The sequence below is a fragment of the Mustela nigripes genome, chromosome 4 (genome assembly GCF_022355385.1).
Source record: "Mustela nigripes isolate SB6536 chromosome 4, MUSNIG.SB6536, whole genome shotgun sequence".
NCBI classification, from domain to species: domain Eukaryota; kingdom Metazoa; phylum Chordata; class Mammalia; order Carnivora; family Mustelidae; genus Mustela; species Mustela nigripes.
The window spans coordinates 14202927-14224447 of record NC_081560.1 but is presented as its reverse complement, the minus strand read 5'-3'; the positions used below and the strand labels follow the sequence as shown (position 1 = coordinate 14224447).

General features: G+C 51.5%; 1 protein-coding gene across 2 annotated transcripts in view; it reads right to left on the bottom strand.

The window, feature by feature from the left end:
* Nucleotides 1-21260, bottom strand: part of KLRG2 (killer cell lectin like receptor G2) — a 35718-nt gene extending 14458 nt beyond the window's left edge. Inside the window, exons 1-5 of one of the 2 annotated variants that reach the window (XM_059396306.1) lie at nucleotides 20419-21259; nucleotides 14686-14787; nucleotides 13951-14096; nucleotides 7629-7732; nucleotides 3830-7151 (exon numbers count right to left, since the gene is read on the bottom strand). In XM_059396306.1, coding sequence (XP_059252289.1) covers nucleotides 7031-7151; nucleotides 7629-7732; nucleotides 13951-14096; nucleotides 14686-14787; nucleotides 20419-21175 — 1230 coding nt within the window. In that variant the 5' untranslated portion in view covers nucleotides 21176-21259 and the 3' untranslated portion in view covers nucleotides 3830-7030. Of the gene's footprint in view, nucleotides 1-3829; nucleotides 7152-7628; nucleotides 7733-13950; nucleotides 14097-14685; nucleotides 14788-20418 lie in introns of those variants that run through there. The other variant, XM_059396307.1, reaches the window with a different exon arrangement.
* Between the last annotated feature and the right edge of the window lie 261 nt (nucleotides 21261-21521).

The following is a 21521-nucleotide window of genomic DNA, read 5'->3' as shown; positions in this document are numbered from 1 at the left end:
CCCTCCATAATACCCACCACCAGACTCACCCAACCTCCCACCCCCCCACCCCCGTCCCTTCAAAACCCTCAGATTGTTTTTCAGAGTCCATAGTCTCTCATGGTTCACCTCGCCTTCCAATTTCCCTCAACTCCCTTCTCCTCTCCATCTCCACTTGTCCTCCAGGCTATTTGTTATTAAGCATCTACTTTTATAAACTGTTTAATAACAGCTTCCAGCATTACCCCACTGGGCCTGAGCCAAGTGTGTGCCGCCATTTCAACGCTTCCATCAGTCACTGCTAGTTTGTCCTTCCGGGTGACACATGAGGTAATTTCTCAGTCTGTGTGGTACCTTGTAAAAATGAGGTTTTTTTTTTTTAAGATTTTATTTATTTATTTGACATACAGAGATCACAAGTAGGCAGAGAGGCAGGCAGAGAGAGGAGGAAGCAGGCTCCCTGCTGAGCAGAGAGCCCGATGTGGGGCTCGATCCCAGGACCCTGAGATCATGACCTGAGCTGAAGGCAGAGGCTTTAAGCCACTGAGCCACCCAGGCACCCCAAAATGAGGGTTTTTTTAAAAAAGATTTTATTTATTTGACGGAGATCACAAGTAGGCGGAGCAGCAGGACGGGTTGAGGAGCTGGGGGAGGGGGGAAGCAGGCTTCCCGCTGAGCAGAGAGCCCGATGCGGGGCTCCATCCCAGGACCCGGAGATCATGACCTGACCTGAAGGCAGAGGCTTAACCTACTGAGCCACCCAGGCACCCCTAAAAGAGACAGTTTTAAGCAATGGCCCATTTTAATGATGGTAAGTTTTTAGACATGTTGGTGACAGTTTTAACAATTAGAATTCTTTATAGGATTTTTAGCATTAAAAATCCAAGTAAAGGAGCACGAGAGGGAGCGTGCCAAGAGAACTGGGTTTTCATGGCAGAGGCGATGCGGGGGGTGGGTGGGGCACCAACCAGGCAAGGCCCACCAGCAGCAGGGTGCAGGGACCTCAGGTAAGAAGGGCCTTGTGGGGTGCTGGCACCAGCGTAAAGGATGTCAGATGTTCTGGATCTACAAGTCCATAAGGAGATCAGACCAAACTCCTGGCCAGCATAGCAGGGCTGAGAGTGAGGCACCCAGCCTCGTGGAACGGGGCTCTCCATCAAGGAACCAGCAGGACGAGGCCACACAGGAGAAGCCAAAGGCTGGCAGCAGCACCAGAGTCTCCTCCAATAGGGTTTTGGAAGAGTGGCTCTCGAGGTCCCCAGTCAGTGCTGTCCTGTAGCTGGAGACTACAGACCATCCGTAACATAACATCTGACTCAAATGGGCTTAAACAGGGGTCTCTTGTTGGCTCCTGTGACTGAGTTCCAAGTGACAGCTCCATACCCAGATGAAGGGAAACCATTCTATTCTGGACCTCAAAAAGCAAGGCATCTTTTTCTCCCGTTTCTGTTACACAGCCTGGGTTGTGTTTCCACCTGGGATCTAAAGTGAGCAGAGCCAGGACGTCCTTGACTGGCTGGGCTCTGGAACCCAACACTGGCCAGGGGTCTGGGACTGACTCCTTTGCTTGAACATACACTGTGGAGTTGGCAGCCGGATCAAATGCTGGGGTAGAAAACAGACCTTGTTTTCTGTGTCCTCCCATGAGCCCGCTGCAGAGACACAGCCGGTGTGCCATAAACGTGGAATGAATGAAGTGCCTCTTTAACCAACATGATTTCAGTGGATTCATACATCACTTTATCGTATCACTACAGCCATTTTACAGGGTAGGAAGCTCAGCCATGCTAAGTGACTAGTTGAAGTCACAGTGGGAGGCACCTGGGTGGCTCAGTAGGTTAGGCGGGAGACTCTTGCTCTCAGCTCGGATCTTGATCTCTTGTGAGTTTCAAGCCCTGTGTCAGGCTCCATGCAGGTGTGGAGTGTATTTAAAAAAAAAAAAAAAAAAAAAAAAAGCCGCAACAAAGTTGACACGTTTCTGTTGGTGAGCCTGAGGCTCCTCTTGGCCTAACATGACAGGTATGTCCTGGGCTGGGAGAGGGAAGAGAGGACGAACCAACATCCCAAGAGGGAGCAGAAAAGGCCCAAGCAATCGAAGGTGAAGTAATACACAGCCCTAGGTATAGGACTGTGTCATTTCTGAAACCCTTTTCATAGTGTCATAGTCTTATTTTACTTTGATACTGCCTCCAAAGCTGAGACTAACCAATGACAAGCCAAACTGGGATATAGAAATTTGGTCCCCTGAATTTTTTGAGAAAATTTTGGTACAAATTGCTTGAAATCAGTGTTAAAAATCTATCGAGTGATAAATTAAGAAGAACCCAGTGTCACAACCTATTCCTGTCGAAAATGTTTATAGTGAATCTAAGCCTAACTCCTGCAGCTTACAGAAAACGAGAGAAATCCAGAATATCTGTCACTCTACAAGACAACTGGCCTTGTCTATTCAAAAAGTCAGTGTTTCAGAAAACAAGTTCCAGGTTTAAAGAGATTAAAGGGATCAGTAACAGTGCTAAGACCCTGGCTGGATCTTTGTTTAAAATACATTAGTGAAACAAGCAGGACTATTGGAACATGGACTGAATGTGAATTTAACAGTAGTTTCATTAAGTGTAATAATGGTGGAATTACAATTTCACAGAAAAACACACCTATTTTTAGGAGATGCGTGCCGAAGCACATAGGGATGAAGTGTTGAAGTCTACAACTTATTTTCAAATGGTTTAGCCAATTTATACACACACACACACACACACACACACACACACACACACACACAAAGAGTAAATACGGCAAAACGTTATTTCGTTAGATCTGGGTAGAAGGCATACAGGACTTCATCCTTTTTTCAATACTCCATTTTGAAAATTTTCACAAAGTTGAGGGATATCTTTAGGTTTTCCATTTAAATCATCACTTTAAAAATGCTCTGTCCTTCAGGCAGGGTTTTAAAAAATATGGTCTCTCATCATCAATAGGAGAATCACAAAAAGAAAACAGAGAAATGGCCAACAAGCAAATGAAAAGAAGCTCAATGTCAGGCATCCAGCAAAGGCCAATATAATTATAGACTTGTGGTATCACTGCCATGTGCTGAAACTAATGGGACGTGTGTGTCGATGACACTGGATAAAAACAAACGCGAACAGAAACCACACGGAGCCAGCACTACACACCGGCGTGAATGGCCACACCGAAGGAGACTGGCAACCTCGGGGCTGATGAAGGTGTGGAAGGAAGGGCGGGAGCTCAGCTCACACTGTGCCGGGATTATAAAATGGTACAGCTACTTTGGAAAACAATTCAGCAGTTTCTTACAAACATAACCTTACCACACAACCCAGTAATCCTCTTAGGTCCCTAGAGAAAGGAAAACCTACCTCCAAAGACCTGTATGTGAACGTTCATAGCAGCTGTATTCCTAACAGCCCAAACCTGGAGATGACTGTGATATCACCAACCAGAGCAGAGAGAAACTGGGCTCTATACATGCAGAGCAAGCAGCTACGGACCCCTACGGCAACGCAAGCAAGTCTCTGAAACCAAAAATACATACTACACGCCTCTTTTTTTCTACGAAATCCTAGAACAACTTCAGCATACCTGTAGAGACAGGCCACATATTCACCTGGGACTGGAGGTCAGGGAGGATTGGCTGCAGAGGGACACAAGGGAACTTTCTGGGGCCTGTGGGACCTATTCCATATCTTGTTTGGCGGTGGTGACACAGGCAGCTACATTTGTTGGAAGGTACCCCCAAGATCGGTAGATTTTCTTTTGGACAACTCTATCTCAATAAGTTGATTTATTTTTAACTTTTTAAAAATATTTTTATTTATTTGAGAAACAGAGATCACAAGTAGGCAGAGAGGCAGGCAGAGAGAGAGAGAGGAGGAAGCAGGCTCCCTGCTGAGCAGAGAGCCCAACGTGGGGCTCGATCCCAGGACCGCAAGATCATGACCTCAGCCAAAGGCAGAGGCTTTAACCCACTGAGTCATCCTGGTGCCCCTCAATAAGTTTTTTTTTTTTTTTTAAGATTTAATTTATTTGACAGAGATCACAAGGAGGCAGAGAGGCAGGCAGAGAGAGGGGGAAGCAGGCTTCCTGCTGAACAGAGAGCCCGATGTGGGGCTTGATCCCAGAACCTTGAGATCATGACCTGAGTCGAAGGCAGAGGCTTAACCCACTGAGCCACCCAGGCGCCCCAATAAGTTGATTTAAAATAGGTTTACAGATCCACCCCCCCCACCTCCCTGCCCCACCATGGGCTCTTTTAGACAGGGTTTCTCAAAATGTAGCGTCTGGACTATATGCATCAGCATTAAAAATGGTAAATGGTAAAAATCTGATCCACTGAAGCAGAATCTCTTGATGGGGCGGATGAGGAGTCAAATACACCTGACACTGGTGGCTCTTCCACCACTGGATGACCATCTGAATGGACCCCAGCCAGTGCCGCCAGTGACACGATGATGTGTGGATTTGACACACTAGCAGCTGGTGGCACCTGGTGGGAAGAGAGACTAGAGAAACTCCTCAGGAGGAATTCCATGCCGTCCAGACTGCTGTGTCATTTCCCCAGCTTCAGTTTTGTACAAAGAGAAAGATGCACTCTGAACGCCTGGCTGGAACCTGTGAGAAGGCCCCTCAGCAAATGAGGTAATGGCAGGCTGCAAAGAATGGTGGCCCCAGGACTCACTTCTGGAGCCAGCAATTCTCAAGCTGGGCTGTGCATCAAGATCTTGTGGACTTTTTAAAAAAGTCTAAATCTTCTTTTCATCATAGTAGTATATAAATACGGGCTCTTAAAACAAACAAGAAAACCAACCAATGAAAACAGCTTTAGTAATACTAAAGTACACATATTTAAACCACAAAGATTGGTCCCTCTGTAATCTTATTCCTGCTCCTTGTAAACACTGGAGTTTCTTAATCTTAAGTATACAGCTTGATGAACATTTATGTCTGTGTCCACCTGACCCTGTCCAGATCCAGACCACTTCCAGCACCCGAGAATGTTCCCTGGGGACCCTTCTCAGTTTATATTTCCCCACATAACTCCTATTCTGACTCCAGGCACTATCAGTTAGTTTTAAGGCAATCACTTTAAATTATTTTTGCCATTTCTTCTAGTACTGTTTCCGTATTTCTTTTTCTTTTCTTTTCTTTTTTCTTTCTTTTAAGATTTTTATTTATTGAGTCACCTGGGTGGCTCAGTTGGTTGAGCGGTTGCCTTTGGCTCGAGTCATGATCCCGACATCCTGGGATGGAGCCCCTTATCCGGCTCCTTGCTCGGCGGGGAGCCTGCTTCTCCCTCTGCCTCTGCCTGCCACTCTGCCTGCTTGTGCACTTGCTCTCGCTCTCTCTCTCTGACAAATAAATAAATAAAATATTTTAAAAAAAGGTTTTTATTTATTGGGTGGGGAGAGGCAGAGGAAGAGGGAGAGAACCTCCACAATGAGTGCGGGGCCCGAGGTGGAACACAATCTCCTGACCCTGAGATCCTGACTTGAGCCAAAACCAAGAGTCAGTCATTTACCTACTGGAGGTGCCTCTCCATATTTCTAAATAATATGGTTACACTGCTGTTTCTTGGTCTGCCTACTTTGGACAGGAACTAGTAGCTTCTTAGGACCTAGGTCAAAAGATCGCTCTTGTTCCAATTCCTCACCAGGTGGAGCCTAAAAACTTTAGGACTTCCAGGCTTTGGCACCACCCACCACACCCTGGCCATCTGTACCCCAGGTGTCCCCCACCTGTGGTTCCTGGCCTTGAGCTAGGAGCAGCCAGACGGCTGCCAGTGTCGGACACACCTAACGAGCCAGGCTCAGGACCTTGCTGAGCGGGACTGTGAGGTGTGAGTGGAACATGTTACCAAGCTCTGGGGTTAAATGGTAGCGGGAGTGAGAAAGCCAGGAGGAACACCAGAGCGTTTCTAAGATTTTTATTGCTTGTCCAGTGTAGGACCCCACCCCTCTCCGCCAGCCAGTCCGTGCGTTCTGTACCAGAGACTGGTGTGAACGGATCAATAAAGGTTTCTGTTCAAGAGGAAGCTGAACGCATGGCCTGCCCCTGACAAGGGAGGTCAGTGGGCCCAGGACAGTCACGTCGAGTGCTTGGCACCAAGGGAACATGCAGGTACCGTCCCCGGTCACTGGGAGAGAGATCTGGACAGCCTGCACAGACTAAACCAGTCCTCCGGCCCCCCCGGCCACTCCTTCTCGCCTGAAGGCCCCTCACTGAACCCCAACACAGATATCTTTGGGCTGGTGTCCCCACACCTGTCAGGGGAAGAGCTGCCTCGACCTCCCCACAATTCTGATTTCCTTCCTCTGGACCCTGTGCTTTGCAGCTCCCGGGTTTTCCTGCCCGGGGCCAGGGGTGGGGGTGGGCGCCGGGGGGCGTGCTCTGCATCTTCCCAGCCTTGGGCATCAGCTGCTCAGAGGCCCCGCCAGTGCCACACACTGTGAACCTTACCCTCTGCCAGCTCGGGGCCGGGAAGGACACCCTCCTCTTTCCTCCGGGGACAACCACTTCTCACTTGCCATCTTCCAGCACTGTTGGTCAGCGGTGTCGGCCGTGCACCCAGCTGCCACATTCCAGCCTCGGTCCCTGCGCTCAGGGGAGAACTGCCCGGCAGCACCTGGGATCGCTAAGGCCTCCCGGTCCTCCAAGACTTGGGGGCGGGGGGTGTGCAGATGGAATTTAGCAGGTGAGGGAGAGGATGGGAAATGGGCATTTTAATGAGGGAGAAACCTAGGCTCAAAAAAGCGAAAAAACAAAACCAAAAACAAAACCACACAGCATCCCGAGGTAATCGAACAAATCTGCTCCAGAAGCTGGACGCTCGCAGAAAGCCTCCTTTCCCTTGGACGTGACCCGCCTGAGCCGGAAGTCCAGTCCCTTATGGCTCAGAAAGGGCCCCTGTTGAGCACAGAGCAGGGAGACCTGGAAGTCTGGGTCCAGGGAAGAGGCTACCCCAGCCGGCAACCTGGCTTCCCCTGCGGTGGCTGCAGGCCCCCAAGTCTCAGGATGGGTGGAAGCCAAGTCACTTGGTCCCCTTGGCGCAGACCCACGGTCTTGGAGAGGCACAGTCCAAAGCCACCAGCTTGCCTCCCTCCAGGCCCCCGCACTTGAGATCTGGCTGGTCCTCCTCTTCCTCTGGGAGTCTGGGGAAGGTGAGAAGAGGGGACAGAGCTCAGAGTGACGGCCCCTGCTGGCCTGTGTGCCTGCTGCCAACGCTGGCGTGGGTAACGCTTCATCCCTGCACGAGGTCGGGGGGTCCGGGAAGGGGCCTCAGATGGGAGCCGTGAGGATGCGCCATAGCACACTAGAACCACCCAGATCTCTCTGTGCAGCCCCCTCGTCTACAGAACAGGGCAACGATCCTGCCTGGGTAAGTGCTCTGGGGGCCCGAGCAAGGGATGGGGTGACTGGGACAAGTGAAACTAAGGCTCCAAGCCAGACGGGCCAGGAGGGTGGGGGCGGAACAGGGGGCCGAATCTGGGAACACGTGGAGGCTCCAGATTGGGGTGGGGGGTGTCAGCAGAGAGGAAGGCCCCAGCCCCTCTGTGGCATGTGCTGTGATGTCATTCTGGTCGTACTGGAGACAGAGGGGCCACCCATCCCAGCCCATGGTCACTCACAGCTGGGGCGACAGTGGGGCCCCGTCGATCCACTGCCAGCCCTGGGGGCCTCGCCGGGCTCCTACCCAGGAGTACTTGGGGACTGGGTATCTGCTCAGGAAGTCCTGAAGGAGAAAAGCAGCGGGTCACCCTTCTTCGGACACTAGTAAGAGTCACCTGGGGCTTCTGTGGCCCCTCATCCCCGCCGGACCTCGGGCAAGTTCCCAGCTCACCCAGCTGTCCCCAAACACCAGGAACTGGAAAGCTGTATTGGATGCTTGCCGGTTGCCAGACACTGGGGACGGGAAATGGGGGGATCCCCGCTCAGCCTCAAGGAGAGAGAGCATGATAAGGCCAGTCCCCACCAAGCAGTGTGGGCTGGGTATGGAGGGGACAGAGCAGAGGGCCGGCAGGGCACTGATCAGTGACATTGTATCAGCTCAGCACGTTATTAAGAATATTTTTTAAAAAGATGAGAACAAAGACCATGGAGCCATAAGAAGCAAGTTAAGGGACATGAAGGGTTATGGTGGGTAAAGGTGGCACGAAGGTGGCACGATTACAGTCACGACAAAATGTGTTCACACAAGAATGCAGATGCACAAGGGGAACGATAAAAACCCCAAGGATGTCCGAGAGCTGTTAGAGATGATCTTCCTCTTCAATATTAGTCCTTGATGTCACACATTAAAGGAAAAAATGGCATTTAAAAATGTTTAACTTGGAAAAAGATGTTTTAATGTTGTACGTCCCGGCACGAGGCCGCGAGGCTGGCGCGGTTTCAGAACTTACTTTGCTGCCACTTTGCACACAAGGTCACACCCTTCTTTCCACTCCCACGAGTGATTCCACTTTGGAGAATAAATCCAAGAACATAAAGGGGAGAAAATGAACTTACTCAAAGATAACACAGTGCGATTTAGAAAGGAAAAATGGAAACCACCCAAATGCTCGGCAATCAGGAAATAACTGGGCCCGTTATGGGATATCAACATGATGGAAAGTTACAATGCTGTTCAGGATGCCAAGTACGTAGAAAATGTAACTATGAAATCACACTGAGTGAAGAAAAGCAGACCGCACCGGGAAGTACACTTTGCTCACAACATCCAGAAGCCTCTATTCATGAGCGAAAATTAGGAGACTGTCCTATGTGAGTTTAGGGTTTGACCAGCTCTTCACAAGAAAACTTGTTTAAGTTGAGAAATCCCAAACCTCGCTATTTAACCCTGGTTCTTAGAAAGTAAGCACGAAAGTAATGCCTGTCCCCTGAAGGGACGTGTGCAGACCCCATGTAAAGTGAGCTGCCCTAACCGGACTCCGGAGTTTGGTGCACAGCGTGTCGCTTTCCCAGAATCTGGCGAGGACGGGGAAGGCACACCCACGGCCACACGTCGGGCTGGACTGCAGGCCGAGGCCCGCCAGCAGGGCCAGGCACAGGGCTGTGCAGGGGAGGACAGGGAACCCGGAGGCGGCTGGGAGCCGAGTCAGTGGGCAGAGTAGCTCTGGGCAATGGCTACAGCAGAGGGGGGCTCCTGCTGGCCGGCACCCTCCTCCTGGGAACGGGGAAGGAACACCGGGGCACAGGGCTTCTCCCAGCACGGGGACACCTCCTATTCAAATTCTGGTCCTGGGGGACCTTAGGCAAGGACACCTTTCTGAGCTTCCATACAGGCCTCTGAAGTCGGGGCACGTTGGGAAGGAGACCCGAGAGGATCTGTATAAAGCCAAGGGCATAGCATACACACTCACTACAGGAGAACTCTGCGGTCTGGGCCGGAGGGTGTGCAAACGCAGCCCCCAACAAGTTGCCAAGAAGCCCCTGTCCTCAGTTCTGGCCCCAGGCCACCTGGCTTGCCCTGATTTCCACCTCTGGGCCTCTCCGAACAGGAGGCACGGCCCGTCCCTGAACACTCACTCCTTTCCACCCTTCCTTCCGCGTAGTGCTGACGCCGTGCACTTGTTCTCACAGCTAGCAAAAACGACGGTATGGGAAAAGCATCATCCACAGATGGAAATTCCAGAAATTCAAGAATCACTTGAGTTCAAATCAATGCTCCCATAATGATGCCGCCGGCATCCCGGGGCCTCCACGGCCTCCAGAGGGCGCTTCTCCAACTTGGCCACGGATGTCGGGGCCCATGGGAATAGGATCCCGAGCAGAATGTACTTGAAATCCCATATCTGGCATCTTCAAGTGGAGGTAAATTATCTGCTCTGTCCTCAAACATTTCTTTTTTTTCTAAAGTTGTGGTAAAATACATATCATGGAATTAAGCACTTTCACCATTTTTAAGTGTCCAGGTTGGTGGCATCGCGGTTGTCCACGCTGTTATATGACCATCAGGGCCGTCCGCCCCCGGAACTACCTTCCTCGAGGGAAACTCCCTGTACCTTCAACACCCACCCCCCAACCCTACCAGCCCCACTCTGCTTTCCGCCTGTGTACATTTCCGCTTTCATATGCAAATGATCAATTAGTTAATTGGCTTAATCCTAGGATGGGTATTTCTTCCTGTCTCTTTTCACCTTCCTGCAGTGGGTGCATGAGGCTGACAGTCATGTGCGCACCTGGAGCTCCCTGCACCCCAGGAGACACAGCTGTGTGAGACCAAGGGCACCGACAGCACCTCAACTTTCTCCCTTTTCGCTAATCTGGAGCAAACCCAGCTCTGCAGGAGGATGAGACCTGCTTCTCCAAGGGCTGGGCGAACCACTGGTACCACCAAAATGTCCCCGGGTGTGTGTCCCAGCTCCTGGAGCCTGGCCTTTGCCCACTGCCCCTGCCTGCCTCGCCCTGCCCCAGTGCCTCCTGGAGCGTCTGGCCCTCGTCCAGAGCGCGGAAGGATTCCAGAATTCCGGTCATCGTATTCCAGAATTTAACTGCCTGGGACCCAATCCTCTTTAGTAAGGAACTTACTCAGACACGTATGTCCCAAATAATTGATCCTGAAAGCTTAGTTTTGAAAGACTTCTTTATCTCAAGCTTGCAGTTTGGTTGGGGTAAGCCCATCTGCCCCCTGGAGGGTGCACCTGCCACGGACCAGAGGGCTGAGGTCATTTTGAACTGAACCCGTGTCCTCAGGGGCTGGAGGGCAGAGGCAGGCTTTCCGAGGATGCTTGCTGGGCTCGGTGGGTCCCTGCCAGGCTGGGCCCTCCCCCAGCGCCACCACTGTCCAGGGACCCACCTCTGCTCCCGTTCCCACTGGCTTTCATTTTGCGCACGCCAACAGGGAGGGGCCTGGGAAGGTTCCTCAACGCAGCCGGTTCTTATTTGACAAGTATAAGAACTCCAGGCCTGCCCCAGGCCTCTGGCAAAACCTTTATAAACTGATCTTCTTCATAGGCTACTGTCCCTCTGGCATTTCCTCCAAATTATACACAGCACATATTATTTGCAGAACATTTAGAAAGTTAGAAAAAGAATAATTAAAACTTTAAGGAAGAAGAAGAAAAGACCAGTCATAAATCTTGCCTCCAGGGGTAACCACAATTAGAATAACGAGTATACATATTTCCTTCCTGTGTTTTTTCTTTGCGTGTATCTTTTTATCATACTGAGATCCCAGATTTGGTGTTTTTCAATCTACACTGTATCTTTTTCATTTCCCCATGTTTTTTTGAAACAGAGTGTTATTCCTGATGATCAAATAACTCACTGTATTTCCCCACTCAGTGTTCTATCCACCTCCAGGAACTCTCTCAGAGAGAGAGAAAAAGGCAGGGACCCTCTTCCCTGTTGTATGGTGCAGAGTAGCTTTCAGGTCAGGACTGGGCAGAACAGTCCAAGAAAACCAAATGTCATGTATGAGAAGTCCTAAGTAACATATTAACAAGTCAAATCCAGAAGTCCTGGGGGAAGAAAAAATCCTGGCTAAGTAAACCATCACAAGAGCCCTAGAATATTTAAAAACAACAACAACAATGTAATTCACACAAAAAAGAAATTCGGGAAGGAAACAAAAAGATATCATCTCAACAGACACACAAAAATCCATCCAATGAAATTAAACTCATTCATGTTTAGAACTTTTAAGAAAACAGGAGTAGAAAGGAATTTCTTGAAATGATAACAGAATGGGAAAATAAGATACCAGCACGGGAGATGATAGCAATGAGAAATTTCCAGAGCACTTGGGCATCTGGACAGCCGTGACGGGCTGAGCAGCCCCAAGAAAGTGCTGCGTTTTTTTTTCAAGGAAAAGGTCAAGTGAGAGGAAGCTGAGAAAGATGCCAGTCTGAATTGAGAAGTCCCCAGATGCTCAAATATTAGAGGCGACAGGTCCTTCTAGAGGCCAAGATACAAGAAAGGGGCCTGGAAAAGTCTGGTGACAAGTCTATAAAAGCAGCAGCGAAGGCCCCTCTCCTACCTCTTCCCACAAAATCCACTCACCCCTCCCATACGGCAGGTCACCAGGAGAACTGAGAGAGAAACCACAGGGGACCAGGGACCCAGAGCACCAAGTCTGGCTGAGGGTTGGAGGAAGTTAGACTAAAAAAGGAGAGGGATTAAGTGCTGCATTCCTCCAAGTGAAACCTTGGCTCTCTTTCCCCACTGCCCCTGGAATGCTGACATCTTAGCACTCACTTAAAAAAAAAAGAAAAAGAAAAAGAATAGTTGAGGCCCAGTGTGATGTCCCCATTGCAAAGCCTGCCCCTGCTAAAGCCCAGTGCAGCCCCTCCCCTCCACCCCCCCACAGAGCTTCTAGCCTGTTCTCTAGTGCCTCACTCTGGATTATAACAGCTAGGGGTTATCAGACATTTCAGGACATTTTCTGACATGAAAAGACAAAAATCCCCCACAACTCAGTACATAGAATAAAAAGTACTGGGACACCTGGGTGGCTCAGTTGGCTAAGCGATTGCCTTCGGCTCGGGTCATGATCTTGGAGTCCCGGGATCGAGTCCCATGTTGGGCTCCCGGCTCAGTGGAGAATCTGCTTCTCCCTCTGACCCTTCCCCTTCTCGTGCTCTCTCTCTCTCTCTCAAATAAATAAATAAAATCTTTAAAAAAAAAAAAAAAAAAGAATAAAAAGTACTTACAGAAAAAAAAAAAACAGATATAGCACAGGGAGCAGAACAAATTCCAAAACAAAGTTAGCTATATCTATTATCTATAATGAGATAAGAGAGAGGCGCCTGGGTGGCTCAGTGGGTTAAGTGCCTGCCTTCAGCTCAGGTCATGATCCCAGGGTCCTGGGACTGAGTTCCATGTCGTCCGGCGGGCTCCCTGCTCAGCAGTCTGGTTCTCCCTCTCCCTCTGTGTGCATGTGCATTCTCTCTCTCAAATAAATAAATAAATCTTTATAATGAGAAAAAGAAGATATTGCATCCTTGAAACAAATAGGACACCATAAAAAAGGATATTTGAAGAATATCCTTCTTCAAATTTAATTTTGAGTTCTCAAAATTAAAAATAAGGAAGAAATAAAAATGAAGAAAAACACCAACAAAGGGATAGGATTGTTCAATTTCAGGACAGAGGGAGAAGAAAGATGAAAGCCCTGAAATTTGGAGTTGGGGGGAGTTACACACAAAGGATCAGAGATCAGACTTATTAAATGGTAACACTGAACACTGGAAGATAATGAAGCAAAACCAGCACAATGCTAAGGGAAAACTGTTTCCACCCTAAAATTCTATACCCAGCCAAGCTATCAATCAAGTGAGGTTAGAATAAAAGCATCTTCAGACATGACAGGTCTCAAGAAATTTACCAGGCACACACTTTTTTCCAGGAAATTTACTGTGTATGTGCTCCACCAAGAAAAGGCTATAAACCAAGAAAAAGTCTTGAGATCTAGGAACCAGGGATCCCACCTAGGAAAGTGTTAAAAGCATACCAAGGACAGAGACAAGACTCCAAAACAACGTATACCTTGAGCACTGTGCACCTTCCCTCCCGAAGACAGATCAATATAGATTAAACACACATTTCTGTGGTTTCTTGATTAACACCTGCCGCACTCATGGCTCTGTTGGCCATGTAAAGGTGAGGCCGGGTGTTCCAGCTTGTCCTTAGTCCCCAGTGTCAAACACAGTGTAGGTGCCTGACAAATACTTATGAAAGCACCGGCAGAAGGAATGCTCCCTGTTAACTGCTTGGCCACAGCATGGACAGGACCGTCCCTGCCCCCATCTTCCCTGCTCCGCCTCTACTTCTTGGAGGGAAGAGTAATTTGAAGACCTTGGACCCCTGAGGTCTGGTCCTCTTGCATGTCACGTTATCTCCCCAGGCCTTGGTGATTTTCTCTGTAATGCAGAGATGCACTAGATCTTTGCCAGGAGTCTGTGGTCTGTGACGATACCCACATCCTCCCACTGCCCACCGCCTCCGTCTCACCTGGGTGTGGCTCAGCAGCGGGAGGGTAGCCTGGTGAGCTGAGCAAAAGGCCTGGCTGGCCTCCCAAGCCTGAGCTTCGGCAGAGAGGTAGTAGCAGTTCTCCTCCAACCACATCCAGCCCCGGGGACATGGCCGGCACCTGGTCCCTGCAAGCAGAGAAACCACTATAAAGAACTGAATGTACACACATGAAAAAAGTCAAAATCTAGGGCTCAGTCGGTTAAGCAGCTGCCTTCGGCTCAGGTCCTGATCTCAGGGTCCTGGGATCGAGCCCCCATCAGGCTCCCTGCTGAGTCCTCTCCCTTCCCCCTGTCCCTCTGCTGCTTCCCCTGCTTGTGCTCTCTCTCTCTCTCGCTCTCTCTCTCTCATAAATAGATGAAAATCTTTAAAAATATATATAAATAAATAATCAAAACCTAGGCACTGTTTTGAGTGAGAGGGCAAATCTGGAGTGTGGAACGGGTGAGCCCTGGGAGAGCAAGCAGGGTGGGCAGGGTTCCGGGCGGGCTGTGGAGTCTGTGCAGGGCACAGACCACTCCCACAGGTGGGGTTTTGCCAACCCCCTGCTTGTTAGAGCACAGGCTGTGTCCAGCGGGAGGTAGGAGCTCTTTGTCCCTCTCTTTGCTCAACAAGCCCGGTGGGGATGTCATTTTCTAATTCTCACAAAGCTGCCATAAGGAGGAGACACCCCAGGGGTGGACAGGGGAGGAGAGGGACCGGGAGGAGGCACCACACCTGTTCTAGACGCCAGAGCCACGATGGCGACTGCGGACATGGCCAGGAACACGGCCATGACCGCCAGCGCCCAGCGCAGGGACTTCATGTACATAGGCAGCCCTGGAGGAGCAAACAAGCGGGAGAGACGGGTTAGAAGGAGACGACCCAAGCCACACCCGACTTGGAACCACACTGACTCACATACCAGCACCCAACCCCTTGGCCCAAGACACCACAAAAAAACCCACTCAATTTAGGACAGAACTTCCTATTTGGGAGAAAAATGCTTGAAGATATTCTGCTTCTTAAATAACGAGAAGACCTAAGAGTCTGTTCAAGAAAGGGAACAAATGAGTGGCTGACAACCGTGTGCTGAGCACTGAATGGGCACGAGACACAGGGCACAGACCCCACAGACCAGGCCTTTGCACTCATGGAGCTAACGGTACCGGGATCTACCCCTCCAAAGAGAGGGATGCGAGTTCCGTTGCAGCTTGGACAGACCTGGGTTCAGGTCTGGCCTCCACAGGGCCCCCCAATGTGTTTTTGGTCTTTTCTCATTTTGCCAGTGAAATCACCTGCCTCTTCTATCTCCCTAGGTCACTGGAGGTCACTGGAGGCCACAGTGAAACATTGTGCAGGGCGTGCTTTGCAGGCAGGAGAGCAGGAGACAGGTGTGAGGCTGCCCGTAGCTCACCCGAGAAGGGCAGTGAGGTTGCGGGGGGGGGGGGGGGGGGGGGGGGGGGGGGGGGGGGCGGGGGGGGGGGGGGGGGGGGGGGGGGGGGGGGGGGGGGGGGGGGTAGGGGAGGAGCTCCGGAGATGGAGCAGGGAGGGAGGAAAGGCAGTGGCAAAGGCTCGGAGAGAGAACTTGTGCGATTGTCAGATGCTGCCCCGATGACAGAGTGACCGTGGAGACCAGATGGGAAAACGGGAAGAAGAAAACACAGTAAATGGTTAATCACAGCCATTGGCGGTTGTAAGCAGCTTTCCACCCGGAAACATCTAAAGTAACTGAGCGCTCCTGAATTTGATCTCTGCCTGGACACAGAGGTATGAAATCAATTAATGCAAAGAGGCCTCTCTTTAGATGCGAGTTCAATTTAAACTTCCCAATTTAAACACCCAGGTGTCTGGGTGGCTCAGTCGGTTAGGTGTCTGTCTTCAGCTCGGGTCATGATCTGGGGGTCTTGGAATCGAGCCCCACGTCGGGCTCCCTGCTCAGCAGGGATCCTGCTTCTCCCTCTCCCTCTGCCACTCCTCCTGGCTTGTGCTCCCTCTCTGTCAAACAAATAAAATATTAAAAAAATTTTTTTTAAAAAAGATTTTATTTATTTATTTGTTAGAGAGAGAGCACAAGCAGGCAGGGTGGCAGGCAGAGGCAGAGAGAGAAGCAGACTCCCTGCTGGACAAGGAATCTGATGCGGGACTTGATCCCAGAACTCTGGGATCATGACCTGAGCTGAAGGCAGCAGCTTAACTGACTGAGCCACCCAGGTGTCCCAATAAATAAAATATTTTTAAAAAATTTAAGAAATAAACTTCCCAGACACCTGCTGCCAGGGGCTGGAGGACCCACTCACATCTCGGGGCCAAAGGCTGGGAATGCCACATGTCCAGCGTAAGGGTCCCAAGAACTCAATCATCATATTTTTGCCAAAACTCAGAACAGCGGAGGTTAATTCTCCAGCAAATATTTTATTATTTTGAAGAGAATGATTCCATTTTTCAAACCATATGCCTATTCATATGTACCTCCATATGAATATACACAACATGTACACAGAGAAAGCTGGGACACATTTCCAAGGTTTTTCATAAAACATGTTTTCAATCATAACTCAACTCTAAAAGCACTTTTGAAGTCCTTGATTTCCAATTTCCATTAGAAAAAAACACTTGCTTCAAAGACTGAAAAGGGAAGTGTGTTACACAGATATATACAAAGAGTCACATTCCATCTGTGACCTTTTTGGAGTTTGCTTTTTTATTTTTAATTACATAATCTGCTTCTTAAAGGGGTTTGACCCAAATTTTCATCAACTGATAAATGGATAAACAAAATGTGGCATATCCATACAGCAGAGCATTCAGCCATAAAAGGCAGGGCTGGTGGGGGCTGGGCTGTGGCTGAACAAGAGAACTTTATGCCAAGTGAAAGAAGCTTGTCCCAGAAGGACACATATGAGTCCATCTATGAAATGTCCAGAATAGGCAAACCCACAGGGACAGAAAGTGGCTCAATGGTGGCCTGGGAGAGGCTGGGGGTGTTGGCAGCTCAAAGATACAGCGTTTCTTTTTAGAAAACATGCTAAAACCACCTGTGTGATGTGTGATGACTGTGCACATCTGGGAATGTGAAGACCACCAGACCACGCGCTTGGAGTGGACTGTGCGGTTACATGAATTATAACTTGATAAAGCTGTTACCAAAAATTAAAAAAAAAAATGACTTGAATATGCTTGGAATCAAAGACACATATAAATTGAGAGTCTTACAATAAAAGCAGAACTAAAAAGCCTGGAGAAGAAAAGGAACACAAATCTACCAGTCCTCTCGGTCAATGCAACAACCGTGACTGTGCGCTCTGGCCTTTCAGAAAAGAATGCGTAAAAGAAATAGAGCAGGTGACACAGACCCACCCACCTTCTGCTCAGGGCTGCATGGCTGCCCTTGGGAATGGCTCCCGACAGAGCCAGAGTCCTCCCAAATTTCCAGACAGAGGAAGTCCCGCCTACCCCTTTCCAAGGCAATTCCTTTCTTTTTTTTAAAAGACTTTATTTATTGGAGAGAGAGAGAGCGAGTCAGAACGAGTTGGGGAGAGGCAGAGGGAGAGGGAGAAGCAGACTCCCCATTGAACAGGGAGACCCACGCGGGGCTTGATCCCAGGACTCTGGGATCATGACCTGAGCTGAAGGCAGCCGCTTAACTGACTCAGCCACCCAGGTGCCCCTCCAAAGCAATTCCTAATTACACATGTAACCCCCAAACATTCTCCTTACAAAAAAAGTGAAAACACACATAAAGCTAAAGCCCCTCTAAACCTGTCTTCACCCCACTTCCAATTCTGGACCCCCTTAAACCGAATCCTCTCGTGTGTGCAAACACACCCAGTCCCACGTGGCAATAACAACACACACTCCTTTCTCTCTGGCACCTTCCCCTCAGCTCCACTCTCTAGATTCCACCCAATTCCCCTTCCCCCATCCTGGAATGACATCTGTGATGTCACATCCTCTGTTCACTCTCCAACTGTGAGTCCCTCTTAATCTGCCACAGTTCCTACCCGCCGCTGATGCACTGTCTGCTTCCTCCTAGTCAGATCCAGTGGCCTGGGCTGGGACCAGGTTTTGTGGGGCTTAAAGGTTATTCAATTTGAGGGGGGGAATCTTAAAAAACAAAACAAAACAAACAGAAAAGAAAAGAAGAGAATGGAAAAAGAAAACTTCCAAATACAAAGCTCAGAATAGGACTGACTCAGAGGGCTCATGCCCATGAGTGTCCCTTTTATGTCACTGCTTCAGGTAAAGCTGTTACAAATGTCCCTGCCCCTCCAGCTCGGCCTGACCGTGCTGGGCATCACCCTTCCGGGCCCCATTTCCTCCAGGTCCCCAGCGCCGAGTACATTCTTCCTGCCCATCCCACCAAAATTCGAACTACCTCTGGACTTCCGAGGCCGCCCCACCTTCTCCAAAAGACACCTCCTGGGGCGCCTGGGTGGCTCAGTGGGTTGAGCCTCTGCCTTTGGCTCAGGTCGTGATCTCAGAGTCCTGGGATCGAGCCCCGCATCGGGCTCTCTGCTCGGTGGGGAGCCTGCTTCCTCCGCTCTCTCTGCCTGCCTCTCTGCCTACTTGTGATCTCTCTCTCTCTGTGTCAAGTAAATGAATAAAATCTTAAAAAACAAAACAAAACAAAAAAGACACCTCCTCCCCCGGCCTCTGTTCTCTCAGCTCTAGAGTCCTCCCTGCCCAGACCCGTCTGGCTCCAGCCCAGGCTGACCTGTACTTGTACTTTTTTTTAGTCCTAGACTCTTTAATTACTCCGACAAAAAGCTGTAAACTCATTGTGGTGGAGAGAATATCGTCTGTCCTTGCCCCAAAGATGCGCATGACTTAATCCCTGGAACCTGTGAGTAAGTTAGGTTGCATGGCAAAGGGCATTTCAGGTTTTGGTTGGAATTAAGGCTGCTTATTAGCTGACCTTAAGATGAAGAGATTTTCCCGGGTTTTCTGGGTAGGCCCAATGTAAACAACAAGGGTCTGTATAAACAAGAAGGAGGCAGAAGAAGAGGAAAGTCAGAGAGGGCAGCAGAAGGAATCAGCCCAACATTGCTTGCGGGCTTGGAATATTCTGAGGGGACTGAACTAAGGCATGCAGCCTCTTCTAGCTCCAAAAGGCAAGGAAACAGAATCCCCCCTTGAGCCCCCAGGAAGGAACACAAGGCTGCTGACAGCTCAGCTTTAGCCCCTCAGACTTCCGACCCACAGAACTGTAAGATAATAAATTTGTGTTGTTTCAAACCACTAAGTTCGAGGCAATTTATTAGGGCAGCGATAGGAAATACATCTTTGGGGAGCCTGGGTGGCTCAGTGGGTTAAGCAGCCGACCCTTGATTTTGGCTCCGGTCATGATCTCAAGGTTGTCAGATGGGCCCCATGTGGGGCTCCACACTGTGCCTCAAGCCTGCTTGGAATTCCCTCTTCCTCTCCCTCTGCCCTACCCCATTTTAAGGGAAAAAAGAAAGAAAGAAAGACAATATACCATTATTTAGAAAATGTGCTCACGCCAAACTGCAAAATCCCAATCCCGAGTGATTTGTGTCCCTGAACTCTCCCGGATACTAAGATATGGCAGAGCCCCTGAGGCTTTGGGGCCTGTCTAGCTGGCCTGGCCTTCCTCTAACCTGGCCAAACTCTTGGCACACTGCCTCCTGAGCTTTCCAGTTGGAAGGGGCCTTTGCCACCCCTGAATCCTACTCACTTTTCAACGCTTATTCCAGGAAGCTTTCCCATGCTCCCAAGCTCACCAACCACTCCCTCCTGGTCCAGGATTGTTTATGCTCCTTCATTATTATTATTTTTTTAAGAGAGCGAGGAGAGGGAGGGGAGAGGGAGAAAGAATCCTAAGCAGGCTCTATGCCCAGCACAGAGCTGGGGAAGGGCTCCGTCTCACCACCCCGAGATCACGACCTGAGCTGAAATCCAGAGTCAGGGGCATCACTGACTGAGCCGCCCAGGCGCCCCTCCAGGCTCCTTCTTGTCCCCTGACGAGCCCCCCGCCCCCAAGACGGGCCCCTCTCCGCCACACACCGCCTCCAGCAGTCTGGTCCCCAGTCCCCCCGCAGTAGCTGATGAATGGGGGAGTGTTCGGGGCCCGATGCTCCTCAACAGAGGCGGAGAGAGAAGGGGACCCGACCCGGTTCCCGGTTCCCGCTCGAGCCGCCAGGGCCGTCAGGTGATCCTGGAAGACCTCCCTCTCCGGGAAGCCCTCCCACCTCTGCTTCTCAGCCACGCGGCGCGCACGAAGAGGGCAATGTGGAAGTTCTCGCGCTGGGGAGGCGGAGTAGTGGCGGAAATAGAGGTTTTATTCTCTGGGCGCAGAAGAACGCGGTACAGTTACCTAGCCCCAAATGTTACGGATCCCAGGCCGGACAGGCCAGGTGGGGCCGGGGCAGCGGCCGCAGTGGCCCCGGCGCTGGGCGGCTGTGGGGGGCGCTCAGGCGGCGTCGCCCCCTGCCGGCCGCGCGGGCTTACCTACGAGCTGTATGGCCGGGGGCAGCTTCTCGTCGCCTCCGGTCTCGGCGCGGTGCAGCAGCGCGCCGGCCTCCTCCTTCTCCAGCCCCAGCTCCCGGCAGCGGCCGCGGCACGTGGGGGAGCCCGGGCTCTCCGAGCGCCCGTCGGCGGGGCTCGCCCGGCCCTCGACGTCGAGGCCGCGCTCGGGCCGGGCGGGGGTCCGCGGCAGCAGCGGGTGCGCGGGGAACGCGTGGCGGGAGAAGGCCGGGGACTCGGGCACCGGCACGGTGAGGAAGCGCGGGGACGGCGCCGGCGAGGGCGCGCGGCTGCCGCCCGCTACGCCCACGGACTTCACGCGCACGTCCACCTGCAGCTCCACCGGGGCCCAGGCGCCCTGCGGCGGCTCCCCCGGCACCAGCTCGGCCCCTGGCGCCTCGCCGGCCCGGGGCTGCTCGGCTGAGGCGGGGCCGGGCGACGGCGGCTCGGAGCCCGCGGACACCTGGCGGCGGAAAGCGCCGTAGCCCAGGCTGGGGGGCGGGAGCCGCAGGAGCGCCGGGCGAGGCGCGGGCAGCTTCTTCCCGCCGGAGAGGTCCTGGCCCGCGCCCGCCGCCTCCTTTGCGGCGCGGGCCAGACTCGGGCTGCTCTCGGGACTCTCGAGCTGTCGCTCCTCTGCGGGGACCTGCGGCTGCTCCGGCGCCGCGACCTGGCTCTCCAAGGGCTCCATTGGGACCTCGGCTCCAGGTTGGGCTCCTCCGGACCCTGCTTGGGCCCGCTCCATCCGGTGAGCAGAGCGACCGAGAGACGCAGAGCGAGCGCACCTGGGTGCAGGTATGGAGTCGGCTTCACCAACTGGCTCGGGATTGGTCCAGCCTGGTCCCTGAAGTTTTCAGGCCACGCCCCTCTGCCCCGCCCACCCGAAGGGCCCCGCTGGGATTGGCAGTGGTTGGGATTCTGTTGGCCACGCCCGCTCCGCAGGGCTGCGGGAGAAAGGAGCAGAGGACCCGCCCGCGGGGTTACCGAGAAAGAACTGGAAGCAGAGGCTGAAGGGAGAACCTAGAGTCCCACCTGACTCCTTCCTCCTCTTTGTCCCCAGTTCCACGGTCCTCTGCCATTGCGCTGATTTT